This window comes from Heptranchias perlo, chromosome 18 (genome assembly GCF_035084215.1).
Source record: "Heptranchias perlo isolate sHepPer1 chromosome 18, sHepPer1.hap1, whole genome shotgun sequence".
NCBI classification, from domain to species: Eukaryota; Metazoa; Chordata; class Chondrichthyes; order Hexanchiformes; family Hexanchidae; genus Heptranchias; species Heptranchias perlo.
The window spans coordinates 13,697,160-13,709,905 of NC_090342.1; the positions used below are offsets into that span (position 1 = coordinate 13,697,160).

At 47.2% G+C, this 12,746-nt stretch overlaps 1 protein-coding gene across 2 annotated transcripts in view; it reads left to right on the plus strand.

Moving 5' to 3' along the window:
- Window positions 1-687: 687 nt before the first annotated feature.
- Window positions 688-12,746, plus strand: part of scaf11 (SR-related CTD-associated factor 11) — a 66,419-nt gene continuing 54,360 nt past the window's right edge. For both annotated transcript variants that reach the window (XM_067999410.1, XM_067999411.1), the window contains exons 1-2: window positions 688-895; window positions 10,246-10,333. In XM_067999410.1, the coding sequence (XP_067855511.1) occupies window positions 10,273-10,333 (61 nt within the window). In that variant the 5' untranslated portion in view covers window positions 688-895; window positions 10,246-10,272. The remainder of the gene's footprint in view (window positions 896-10,245; window positions 10,334-12,746) is intronic.

The window sequence follows — 12,746 nt, forward strand, 5'->3', positions numbered from 1 at the left end:
CGGCGGGGTCCGGGATTGCAGTCTATCCTTGCGGCTAAAACCGGGACTGCAGGCGGACACAGCGCCGCTTTGCGGTGGGGTCCGCGATTGCAGTCTATCCTTGCGGCTAAAACCGGGACTGCAGGCGGACACAGCGCCGCTTTGCGGTGGGGTCCGGGATTGCAGTCTATCCTTGCGGCTAAAACTGGTACTGCAGGCGGACACAGCGCCGCTTTGCGGCGGGGTCCGGGATTGCAGTCTATCCTTGCGGCTAAAACCGGGACTGCAGGCGGACACAGCGCCGCTTTGCGGTGGGGTCCGCGATTGCAGTCTATCCTTGCGGCTAAAACCGGGACTGCAGGCGGACACAGCGCCGCTTTGTGGTGGATTTGCGATTGCAGTCTATCCTTGCGGCTAAAACTGGTACTGCAGACGGACACAGCGCCGCTTTGTGGTGGATTTGCGATTGCAGTCTATCCTTGCGGCTAAAACTGGTACTGCAGACGGACACAGCGCCGCTTTGTGGTGGATTTGCGATTGCAGTCTATCCTTGCGGCTAAAACTGGTACTGCAGGCGGACACAGCGCCGCTTTGCGGTGGGATCCGGGATTGCAGTCTATCCTTGCGGCTAAAACTGGTACTGCAGGCGGACACAGCGCCGCTTTGCGGTGGAGTCCGCGATTGCAGCTGTTTCGCTCCCCTCCCCCACCCCAGAGCGACATGTGGCCGTGAGGCTCGGGCCCGGCGCTTCCGCAGTGAGCGAGTCGGTTTACGAGGTGCTTGGGGGGGGTGGGGGTTGGGTAACAGACTCAATCTCGGGCGGAATCGGATCCGAATCAGCTGCGGGTCGGGGCGACGATGATCACATGAGACAAGGGACTGTGCGAAACCCCGAGTGAGCGCGGCCCGGACTCAGGTAGGTGAGAGCGGAACCGGGAAAGGCCCCGGTCTCGGCCTGGCCTGGACTTTACAAAGTGCGTGTGCGGCCGCCTCGGGCCTGTCTGCGGCCTCGGCCTCGAGTTGTTTGGAAGTTCGGTTGATTGGGCAGCGAGTTGCGGGCCTGAAGCGGGTTTTACTTTCGGATTGCGTCGGGCGAGGCCCCGAGCCCGCACTGGATTGTGGCGGCCGCTCTTGAGAGACCTCCTTTGTCCGGTTGTTGGAGGCGCCCAGGAACCGCGGCCTGAGAATAACAACAGCGACGGGCCCGGCCCGCCTGGGAGCTCAGAAAACCGAGCGGGGGGTGGGCGGGAGTCCTCGGGGCCCGGAGCCGGCGGAGGGAGAGCCCCAGCGACTGGGCCGAGTAATTGGGACCGTGGGGAGGGAGCACTGACTGGGCTTGGAGACCGCAGTCTGTCTGACAGCTGCAGTGGATCGAGCCCAGAGCTTGAAACAGCGCACATATAAAAGGAGTGGGTTTGTTGCTGCTGTGGAGATAGAGATAAATACTCAACCGGGGGAGACTGTAAATAGTACTCAACCGGGGGAGACTGTCAATAGTACCCAACCGGGGGAGACTGTCAATAGTACCCAACCGGGGGAGACTGTAAATAGTACTCAACCGGGGGAGACTGTCAATAGTACCCAACCGGGGGAGACTGTCAATAGTACCCAACCGGGGGAGACTGTAAATAGTACCCAACCGGGGGAGACTGTCAATAGTACCCAACCGGGGGAGACTGTAAACAGTACCCAACCGGGGGAGACTGTCAATAGTACCCAACCGGGGGAGACTGTCAATAGTACCCAACCGGGGGAGACTGTAAATAGTACCCAACCGGGGGAGACTGTAAATAGTACTCAACCGGGGGAGACTGTCAATAGTACTCAACCGGGAGAGACTGTAAATAGTACTCAACCGGGAGAGACTGTCAATAGTACCCAACCGGGGGAGACTGTCAATAGTACTCAACCGGGAGAGACTGTCAATAGTACTCAACCGGGAGAGACTGTAAATAGTACTCAACCGGGAGAGACTGTAAATAGTACCCAACCGGGGGAGACTGTAAATAGTACCCAACCGGGGGAGACTGTCAATAGTACCCAACCGGGGGAGACTGTCAATAGTACCCAACCGGGGGAGACTGTCAATAGTACTCAACCGGGAGAGACTGTCAATAGTACCCAACCGGGGGAGACTGTCAATAGTACCCAACCGGGGGAGACTGTCAATAGTACCCAACCGGGGGAGACTGTCAATAGTACCCAACCGGGGGAGACTGTCAATAGTACCCAACCGGGGGAGACTGTCAATAGTACCCAACCGGGGGAGACTGTAAATAGTACTCAACCGGGAGAGACTGTAAATAGTACTCAACCGGGGGAGACTGTCAATAGTACTCAACCGGGAGAGACTGTCAATAGTACTCAACCGGGAGAGACTGTAAATAGTACTCAACCGGGAGAGACTGTAAATAGTACTCAACCGGGAGAGACTGTAAATAGTACTCAACCGGGAGAGACTGTAAATAGTACTCAACCGGGAGAGACTGTCAATAGTATTCAACCGGGAGAGACTGTCAATAGTACTCAACCGGGAGAGACTGTAAATAGTACTCAACCGGGAGAGACTGTAAATAGTACTCAACCGGGAGAGACTGTAGATAGTACTCAACCGGGAGAGACTGTCAATAGTACTCAACCGGGAGAGACTGTCAATAGTACTCAACCGGGAGAGACTGTAAATAGTATTCAACCGGGGGAGACTGTAAATAGTACCCAACCGGGGGAGACTGTAAATAGTACTCAACCGGGGGAGACTGTAAATAGTACTCAACCGGGGGAGACTGTAAATAGTACTCAACCGGGGGAGACTGTAAATAGTACTCAACCGGGGGAGACTGTAAATAGTACCCAACCGGGGGAGACTGTAAATAGTACTCAACCGGGGGAGACTGTAAATAGTACTCAACCGGGAGAGACTGTCAATAGTAGTACTCAACCAGGAGAGACTGTAAATAGCACTCAACCGGGAGAGATTGTAAATAGTACTCAACCGGGAGAGACTGTCAATAGCACTCAACCGGGAGAGATTGTAAATAGTACCCAACCGGGGGAGACTGTAAATAGTACCCAACCGGGGGAGACTGTAAATAGTACTCAACCGGGAGAGACTGTCAATAGTAGTACTCAACCAGGAGAGACTGTAAATAGCACTCAACCGGGAGAGACTGTAAATAGCACTCAACCGGGAGAGATTGTAAATAGCACTCAACCAGGAGAGACTGTAAATAGCACTCAACCGGGAGAGACTGTCAATAGCACTCAACCGGGAGAGACTGTCAATAGTACTCAACCGGGAGAGACTGTAAATAGCACTCAACCGGGAGAGACTGTAAATAGCACTCAACCGGGAGAGACTGTCAATAGTACTCAACCGGGAGAGACTGTCAATAGTACTCAACCGGGAGAGACGGTCAATAGTACTCAACCGGGAGAGACTGTAAATAGTACTCAACCGGGAGAGACTGTAAATAGTACTCAACCGGGAGAGACTGTCAATAGTACTCAACTGGGAGAGACTGTCAATAGTACTCAACCGGGAGAGACTGTCAATAGTACTCAACCGGGGGAGACTGTAAATAGTACTCAACCGGGGGAGACTGTAAATAGTACCCAACCGGGGGAGACTGTAAATAGTACTCAACCGGGGGAGACTGAAAATAGTACTTAACCGGGAGAGACTGTCAATAGTAGTACTCAACCAGGAGAGACTGTAAATAGCACTCAACCGGGAGAGATTGTAAATAGTACTCAACCGGGAGAGATTGTAAATAGTACTCAACCGGGAGAGACTGTCAATAGCACTCAACCGGGAGAGATTGTAAATAGTACTCAACCGGGGGAGACTGTAAATAGTACCCAACCGGGGGAGACTGTAAATAGTACCCAACCGGGGGAGACTGTCAATAGTACCCAACCGGGGGAGACTGTCAATAGTACCCAACCGGGGGAGACTGTCAATAGTACCCAACCGGGGGAGACTGTAAATAGTACCCAACCGGGGGAGACTGTAAATAGTACCCATCCGGGGGAGACTGTAAATAGTACCCAACCGGGGGAGACTGTAAATAGTACCCAACCGGGGGAGACTGTCAATATTACCCAACCGGGGGAGACTGTCAATAGTACTCAACCGGGGGAGACTGTAAATGGTACTCAACCGGGGGAGACTGTAAATGGTACTCAACCGGGGGAGACTGTAAATGGTAATCAACCGGGGGAGACTGTAAATAGTACTCAACCGGGAGAGACTGTAAATAGTACTCAACCGGGAGAGACTGTAAATAGTACTCAACCGGGAGAGACTGTAAATAGTACTCAACCGGGAGAGACTGTAAATAGTACCCAACCGGGGGAGACTGTCAATAGTACTCAACCGGGGGAGACTGTCAATAGTACTCAACCGGGGGAGACTGTAAATGGTACTCAACCGGGGGAGACTGTAAATGGTACTCAACCGGGGGAGACTGTAAATGGTAATCAACCGGGGGAGACTGTAAATAGTACTCAACCGGGAGAGACTGTAAATAGTACTCAACCGGGAGAGACTGTAAATAGTACTCAACCGGGAGAGACTGTAAATAGTACCCAACCGGGGGAGACTGTCAATAGTACTCAACCGGGGGAGACTGTCAATAGTACTCAACCGGGGGAGACTGTCAATACTACCCAACCGGGGGAGCCTGTCAATAGTACCCAACCGGGGGAGACTGTAAATAGTACCCAACCGGGGGAGACTGTAAATAGTACCCAACCGGGGGAGACTGTAAATAGTACCCAACCGGGAGAGACTGAATAGTACTCAACCGGGAGAGACTGTGAATAGTACTCAACCGGGAGAGACTGTGAATAGTACTCAACCGGGAGAGACTGTGAATAGTACTCAACCGGGAGAGACTGTAAATAGTACTCAACCGGGAGAGACTGTAAACAGTACCCAACCGGGAGAGACTGTAAACAGTACCCAACCGGGAGAGACTGTAAACAGTACCCAACCGGGAGAGACTGTAAACAGTACCCAACCGGGAGAGACTGTAAACAGTACCCAACCGGGAGAGACTGTAAACAGTACCCAACCGGGAGAGACTGTAAACAGTACCCAACCGGGAGAGACTGTAAACAGTACCCAACCGGGAGAGACTGTAAACAGTACCCAACCGGGAGAGACTGTAAACAGTACCCAACCGGGAGAGACTGTAAACAGTACCCAACCGGGGGAGACTGTAAACAGTACCCAACCGGGGGAGACTGTAAACAGTACCCAACCGGGGGAGACTGTAAACAGTACCCAACCGGGGGAGACTGTAAATAGTACCCAACCGGGGGAGACTGTAAATAGTACCCAACCGGGGGAGACTGTAAATATTACCCAACCGGGGGAGACTGTCAATAGTACCCAACCGGGGGAGACTGTCAATAGTACTCAACCGGGGGAGACTGTAAACGGTACCCAACCGGGGGAGACTGTAAACGGTACCCAACCGGGAGAGACTGTAAACGGTACTCAACCGGGGGAGACTGTAAACGGTACTCAACCGGGGGAGACTGTAAACGGTACTCAACCGGGGGAGACTGTAAACGGTACTCAACCGGGAGAGACTGTAAACAGTACCCAACCGGGAGAGACTGTAAACAGTACCCAACCGGGGGAGACTGTAAATAATACCCAACCGGGGGAGACTGTAAATAGTACCCAACCGGGGGCGACTGTAAATAGTACCCAACCGGGGGAGACTGTAAATAGTACCCAACCGGGGGAGACTGTAAATAGTACCCAACCGGGGGAGACTGTAAATAGTACCCAACCGGGGGAGACTGTCAACAGTACCCAACCGGGGGAGACTGTCAACAGTACCCAACCGGGGGAGACTGTAAATAGTACCCAACCGGGGGAGACTGTAAATAGTACCCAACCGGGGGAGACTGTAAATAGTACCCAACCGGGGGAGACTGTAAATAGTACCCAACCGGGAGAGACTGTAAATAGTACTCAACCGGGAGAGACTGTAAATAGTACTCAACCGGGAGAGACTGTAAATAGTACTCAACCGGGGGAGACTGTCAATAGTACTCAACCGGGGGAGACTTGTCAATAGTACTCAACCGGGGGAGACTGTCAATAGTACTCAACCGGGGGAGACTGTCAATAGTACTCAACGGGGGGAGACTGTCAATAGTACCCAACCGGGGGAGACTGTAAATAGTACCCAACCGGGGGAGACTGTCAATAGTACCCAACCGGGGGAGACTGTCAATAGTACTCAACCGGGGGAGACTGTAAACAGTACCCAACCGGGGGAGACTGTAAACAGTACCCAACCGGGGGAGACTGTAAATAGTACCCAACCGGGGGAGACTGTAAATAGTACCCAACCGGGGGAGTCTGTAAATAGTACCCAACCGGGGGAGACTGTAAATAGTGCCCAACCGGGGGAGACTGTAAATAGTACCCAACCGGGGGAGACTGTAAATAGTACCCAACCGGGGGAGACTGTCAATCGTACCCAACCGGGGGAGACTGTCAATCGTACCCAACCGGGGGAGACTGTCAATCGTACCCAACCGGGGGAGACTGTCAATCGTACCCAACCGGGGGAGACTGTAAATAGTACCCAACCGGGAGAGACTGTAAATAGTACTCAACCGGGAGAGACTGTAAATAGTACTCAACCGGGAGAGACTGTAAATAGTACTCAACCGGGAGAGACTGTAAATAGTACTCAACCGGGAGAGACTGTAAATAGTACTCAACCGGGAGAGACTGTAAATAGTACTCAACCGGGAGAGACTGTAAATAGTACTCAGCCGGGAGAGACTAAATAGTACTCAACCGGGAGAGACTGTAAATAGTACCCAACCGGGGGAGACTGTCAATAGTACTCAACCGGGGGAGACTGTCAATAGTACTCAACGGGGAGACTGTCAACAGTACCCAACCGGGGGAGACTGTAAACAGTACCCAACCGGGGGAGACTGTAAATGGTACTCGACCGGGGGAGACTGTAAATGGTACTCGACCGGGGGAGACTGTAAATGGTACTCTACCGGGGGAGACTGTAAATAGTAATCAACCGGGGGAGACTGTCAATAGTACTCAACCGGGAGAGACTGTCAATAGTACCCAACCGGGGGAGACTGTCAATAGTACGCAACCGGGAGGGACTGTCAGTCGTCCCCAACCGGGAGGGACTGTCAGTCGTCCCCAACCGGGAGGGACTGTCAGTCGTCCCCAACCGGGAGGGACTGTCAGTCGTCCCCAACCGGGAGGGACTGTCAGTCGTCCCCAACCGGGAGGGACTGTCAGTCGTCCCCAACCGGGAGGGACTGTCAGTCGTCCCCAACCGGGAGGGACTGTCAGTCGTCCCCAACCGGGAGGGACTGTCAGTCGTCCCCAACCGGGAGGGACTGTCAGTCGTCCCCAACCGGGAGGGACTCAAAATAGTACCCAACCAGTTGGAATTATGATTTACAGTAAAAACCCAGATAAGTGACTCTTGTTGCTTGATGTTTCTGTTGAATATTTTTACATTTCAGTATGTAACCCACAATTTGTGTGTGTGTGTATAATATGTATTGTAAACAATTTTACAACACCAAGTTATAGTCCAACAAATTTATTTTAAATTCCACAAGCTTTCGGAGGCTTCCTCCTTCCTCAGGTGAATGTGGAAACACCGTTCACCTGAGGAAGGAGGAAGCCTCCGAAAGCTTGTGGAATTTAAAATAAATTTGTTGGACTATAACTTGGTGTTGTAAAATTGTTTACAATTGTCAACCCCAGTCCATCACCGGCATCTCCACATCATATAATATGTATGTATATGTAGAATCTATAATAGCTTTTAAAAGGGATAACTATTTGACAAAGAGAAAAAATTACAAGGGTATGGAGAAAGTCCATGCCTCTGCACTAAGTGGTTGGCTCTTTCTGAGAGCTGGCACAGCCACCTGTGCTGTAAAATTCTGGTTCTAACTGCTATGGTCACATTATATATTGAAATGTTAGAGTGTTGAAACCCATTTGAATTCAAACACACCAGTTAAAATTTCCCAAATCATTTCTCGCCTGAAGTATTTACTGTGTTGAAATGATTGTGTTTACAAATACTTTAGTTACAAAAAAAAGTATTAAGAAATGATATTAGTATTTGATTAAATTTTCTGTTTCAGTATTCCTTTTTAAGTTTTCATTTGTACCAGGATCAAAGCTAAAGCAGGCTAAAAATAAGATGAGTTCACTTGGTTGATATTTTGAATAGTCTGACACTGAAAAAAATCCAAAAAAATTATAAAATTAAAGGTGGTATAAACTAAATGTACAACTTGTTAGCTGTACTTTAATAAAAATACACTAACTTGTGATGTCCTAGCATCATCATTTATTTATAGTTGAGTGTACTGTCACTTCCTGTTGTTTATCCACATGTGATATTGGTACCTTGAAGGTTAACATCAAGGTAATATGTTTTTTCATGCAGGAAGCAGATATTGGTTTTAACTGTTTGCATATAAAACACATCTCTTAACACATCTGCGCCTTGTGTATAAATGTTTTGGAACCAAATGAAAACTTAATACCAAGATAACATTTGGAATGATTTAATTATTGACCGATTTGACACTGCGTTGATGGAAAGGTGACTTAAGATCAGTTTCAGTGCAGTTGAAATTAGTAAAAATCTGGTGCTAAATGTATATGTTAGAAAAAGGATACCATCCATGTCATCTTTAAGGCTGTAATAATAAATTGTTTAAATATATACTGAGATGTTAAAGTAACTCCATTTTGGTATATTAAGAGTGCAGATTAATTCCTGAATGTGTGCCTAAAAGGAATCAGTCTCGATGTCAATTTATATAAGTGGAGAAATTGTAATTCTACACATTTTTGTTAGGTAATAAAGGGGATGGTCTTTTTTTGTAATAGAGTGGTTTACAGTCTGACACATTTAGACATTGGGCAACAGAATTGCAGTTCACGAATCTCTTAACAAAAACACAAGATGCTGGAAATACACAGCTGGTCAGTCGGCATCCAAAGAGAGAAAAGACAAGTTAGCGTTTTGAATAGGCTTCTCAGAACTGAATGATAAACGATCATTATAATAAAAGTGAGGGTGAGGGACACAGTGAGGGATTTGGAAAAACAGCTACTGCAGTGGCCTACGACCTGCTTCCTCCAATCTAGTATACATGGGGAGATCAAATGCACATTGCCAAGCAACTCTGTTCTGTCTGCGGGTATGATCAAGCTCTTGAGGGTGGTAGGCTGCCTTCCTACAGGACATTAGTGAACCTGTTGGGTTTTTGTAACAATCTGGCCGCTTTCATTTTTTTTTGTGTTGCTATTCCAGAAATGACCAGATGTATTGAATTCAGTTTTGCCACTTGCCATAATGAAGTCATGACTACTGGGCTGCTTGTCCAGTTGCTGTATTAGATTAGACTGATCTTTCCCCTTGGGGTCATTGTGTCTTCCTTTTAAATGAGATTGGGGGGGGGGGGGAGGGGCACTTGTTTGGCCTTTCTGACAGCACTTACAACCAATTCTATCACATTCTAAAACAGACCCACTCTGTTTGAGAAAAAGGTATGGTTGGGGTGGGGGAAAAGGTAATGTACCCCAATGACGTTAGATATGAAACACCAGTAACCATTTCTAACAAATGTGATTAGACTGTTGGAAGAACTAACGGATTTACAAGACTGCTGGAATGAAAACCAGCTCCTTTTATGTATTTTTTTGAATTAATAAGGATTTCTACATTTAAAAGCCTTTTGATTTTGAAAGCAGTAGTATTTAATTGGCAGAGATATCACAACAATATCAATTAAAAACAATTAACTTGTTGATAAAAATCTGGTCTTTAAGAGGAATGGCAACACAAGGGTGATAAGTGAGATATTACAACAGACCTCCTCTTAAACATTATGTTGCATCCACTTTTACTGTGTTAATTTTGTCTTTCTTTACCCTACTCATCTTTGCTTACCATTCTTTAGTTGGCAGGTGTTGCAGTAACTCCACAACTATACTAAAACACTCTGTGACAAATAAGCTACCTGATGGTTTGTCTTTATTGGGACCCAAAACTCCCAATCACAGGCAGATAGTTGAAGCAAGTGCCATTCTAGCTATTAAGACAGAGTATTGTGCAAATGTTCTCTATTGTTCTAGAACTGAAAGCTGTTGTGTTGAGGAGGCTTAACTATTGTGTTTATGAAATCTTGAACTTTGAGTACATTTAAATGTTGTTTCATTCACAGTTTTGTATTATCCCCTGGGTGTAAAAGATGGGAGGCAGGAAATTAACAGAATCTACAGCAGCTCCAGATAAAGATGAAGATTTTGACGGTAAATTTATACTTTGGTTTATACGTATTGTGATGTGAGACAACTTTAAAAACTTTATTTTATTGTGAATTAGAAATGTTTTGAATTTTAACCGTTTGTAACCAATTGTTCTGGAACCAGATCTTTGTTTAATACTGAGAGTGAACAGTTGCAGTACTGTAGCTTCCCAGTATTTTTGATTTAACAGTACAAAATGAATATTAAATAAAGTAGGAACCTTGGTTATCCATGCTCCCATTAATCTTCATTCTCTATTATCTAAGAATTTTTGCAGACAATGGGAGTCTAGTATTCAGGGCTGCCATCTTTTTTATTTCAGAATATTGTTTGCTTACTAGCAGGATCAGCTGATGTTAAAATCAAGGCCATGAAAGCTGCTGACAGATTGCTGGAGATGAGCAGCTTCTGTCTCTGACACTGATCTTGTATCTAGGGGCTGTGATGGTGCTTTTAACCAACTCTCTTGGGACTCTGGAGGTGCAGGTGGGTATGTGGGGAGGCTGTGAAGTGGAAAACCAGCTGATCAACTGTTGTTGTTAGCTCACCTTGCCAGCGGGAGTATGGATGAGTACTGTTGGAGAAGACTGAGGTGGGAGAGGTGCCGAGCAATAAGCAGTGTACGATAATTTGGGATGTCCTCTCCATTATGTTGGATAATCACAATTCCACTGTACTCTAGTAGGTAGTCGGTTGTCTTGTTCCCTTTTACAGAGCTTTCGCAGGTTAGAGACAGATTGGTTATGCACATAGTAGACTTTATGCAAAGACTTTGTATTGGCCAGATGTAATTTTTGTTGGAAACAAATATTTGCTGAAGTGCAGACTGTACAAACAGTAGTTGCTGAAATAGCTGGAAAGGAGTTTTAAGTGCTCATAGAAACTCTTGGTATCAATAAGATTAATTGACAGAATTTTCAGTGTGTTGCCTGTTTCCATCAAGGACTTTTGGTTTTTCAAGGTTGGTACTTTGTTGACATGTTATTTAAAGAATGTGATTTGTTGTCATGAGCATTTCTAAAAATTGGTTATGAACAATTATGGTTAGCTAACATCTTTTTGATCTGTATATTTCTGGTAACTTGTTCTTCATAATGAGTGCTGATGTTTTACTTGTTCTTGTGATGTGCGTGATATCCATCTCTTGTTGTCTTGAGAAGGTACTGTTGGCCTCCTTTTTGAACCACTGTAGTCCTGGTGTTCCTACGATGGTGTTGGGTAGAAAATTCCTGCGACAATGAAGGCCTGGTGGTATATGTCCAAATCAGGATGTGGTGTAAGTTAGAGGGGAACTTGGGGGGTGATGGCATTCGCATGATCTTGCTGCTTTTGTCCTTCTTGGTGGTAAAGGTCTCACGGTGCTGTTGAAGTAAGCTTGGTGAGTTGCTGCTGTGTATCCTGTAGATAGTACATACTGCAAGCACCGTGTGTCGGTGCTGAAATGGTGGATATTGAGTCCAGTTGTACGGGTGCCGATTAAGCAGACTGCTTTGTTCTGGATGACGTTGAACTTCATAAATGTTGTTGCATCTGCATCCAACCAAGCGAGTAGGTTGTGTTCAATCACACTTGCGATTTGAGCCTTGTAAATCATGGAGAGGGTTTAGGAAGTAAGCCCCTCGACACAGAGTACCCAGCCTCTGCCCTGCTCTTGTAACCACATTGATGATATTGCTGGTCGAGTTCAGCTTCTGGTCAATGTTGACCCTCTTTCCCCCCCCCCCCCCCAAGGATGTTAATGGCGGGGGACTCGGGAATGATGGTGCCAGTGAATCTGAGGGAGGTGAATTTCTTGTTGGCGATGGTCATTGCCTGGCAGTTATGTGAAAATGTTTATAGAACCTCCTCCTTATGTTAGTTGTCTAATTGTCCATCAGCACTCTCGACTGGATGTGGCAGGATTGCCGAGCTTTGCTCTGATCTGTGGCTGTAGGACCATTTAGCTCTGTCTATAGCCTGATACTCTTGGTATTTAGCATACAGGTATCCCTGTGTTGTAGCTCCAGTAAGTTGGTGCCTCATTCTAGGGAAAGCCTGATACTGCTACTGGCACATTCTCCATTGAACCAGGGTTTGTCTTTTAGCTTGATGGTGATGGAACCACGAGGGATGTGGCCAGGTAATAGATTACAGATTGTGATGCACAATTTTGCTGTTTTTGAAGGCCCACGGCGCCTCAAGGATGTCCAGTTTAGGGCTTCTATATTTGTCCCACTTAGTATGGCTGTAGTGCCATACTACATGACAATGTCTTCACGAGGACTGAAGCCATGATAATTAATGGGATCAGGAGCCAATATTGAGGCAGTCCTACCTGACTGTATAACATTGTGTCCCTACCTCTGGTGGATCTATTTTGCTGATGGCACAGGACAAAGTAAGTGCCTTTGGATGTTTTACTATGATAATGGTGCTA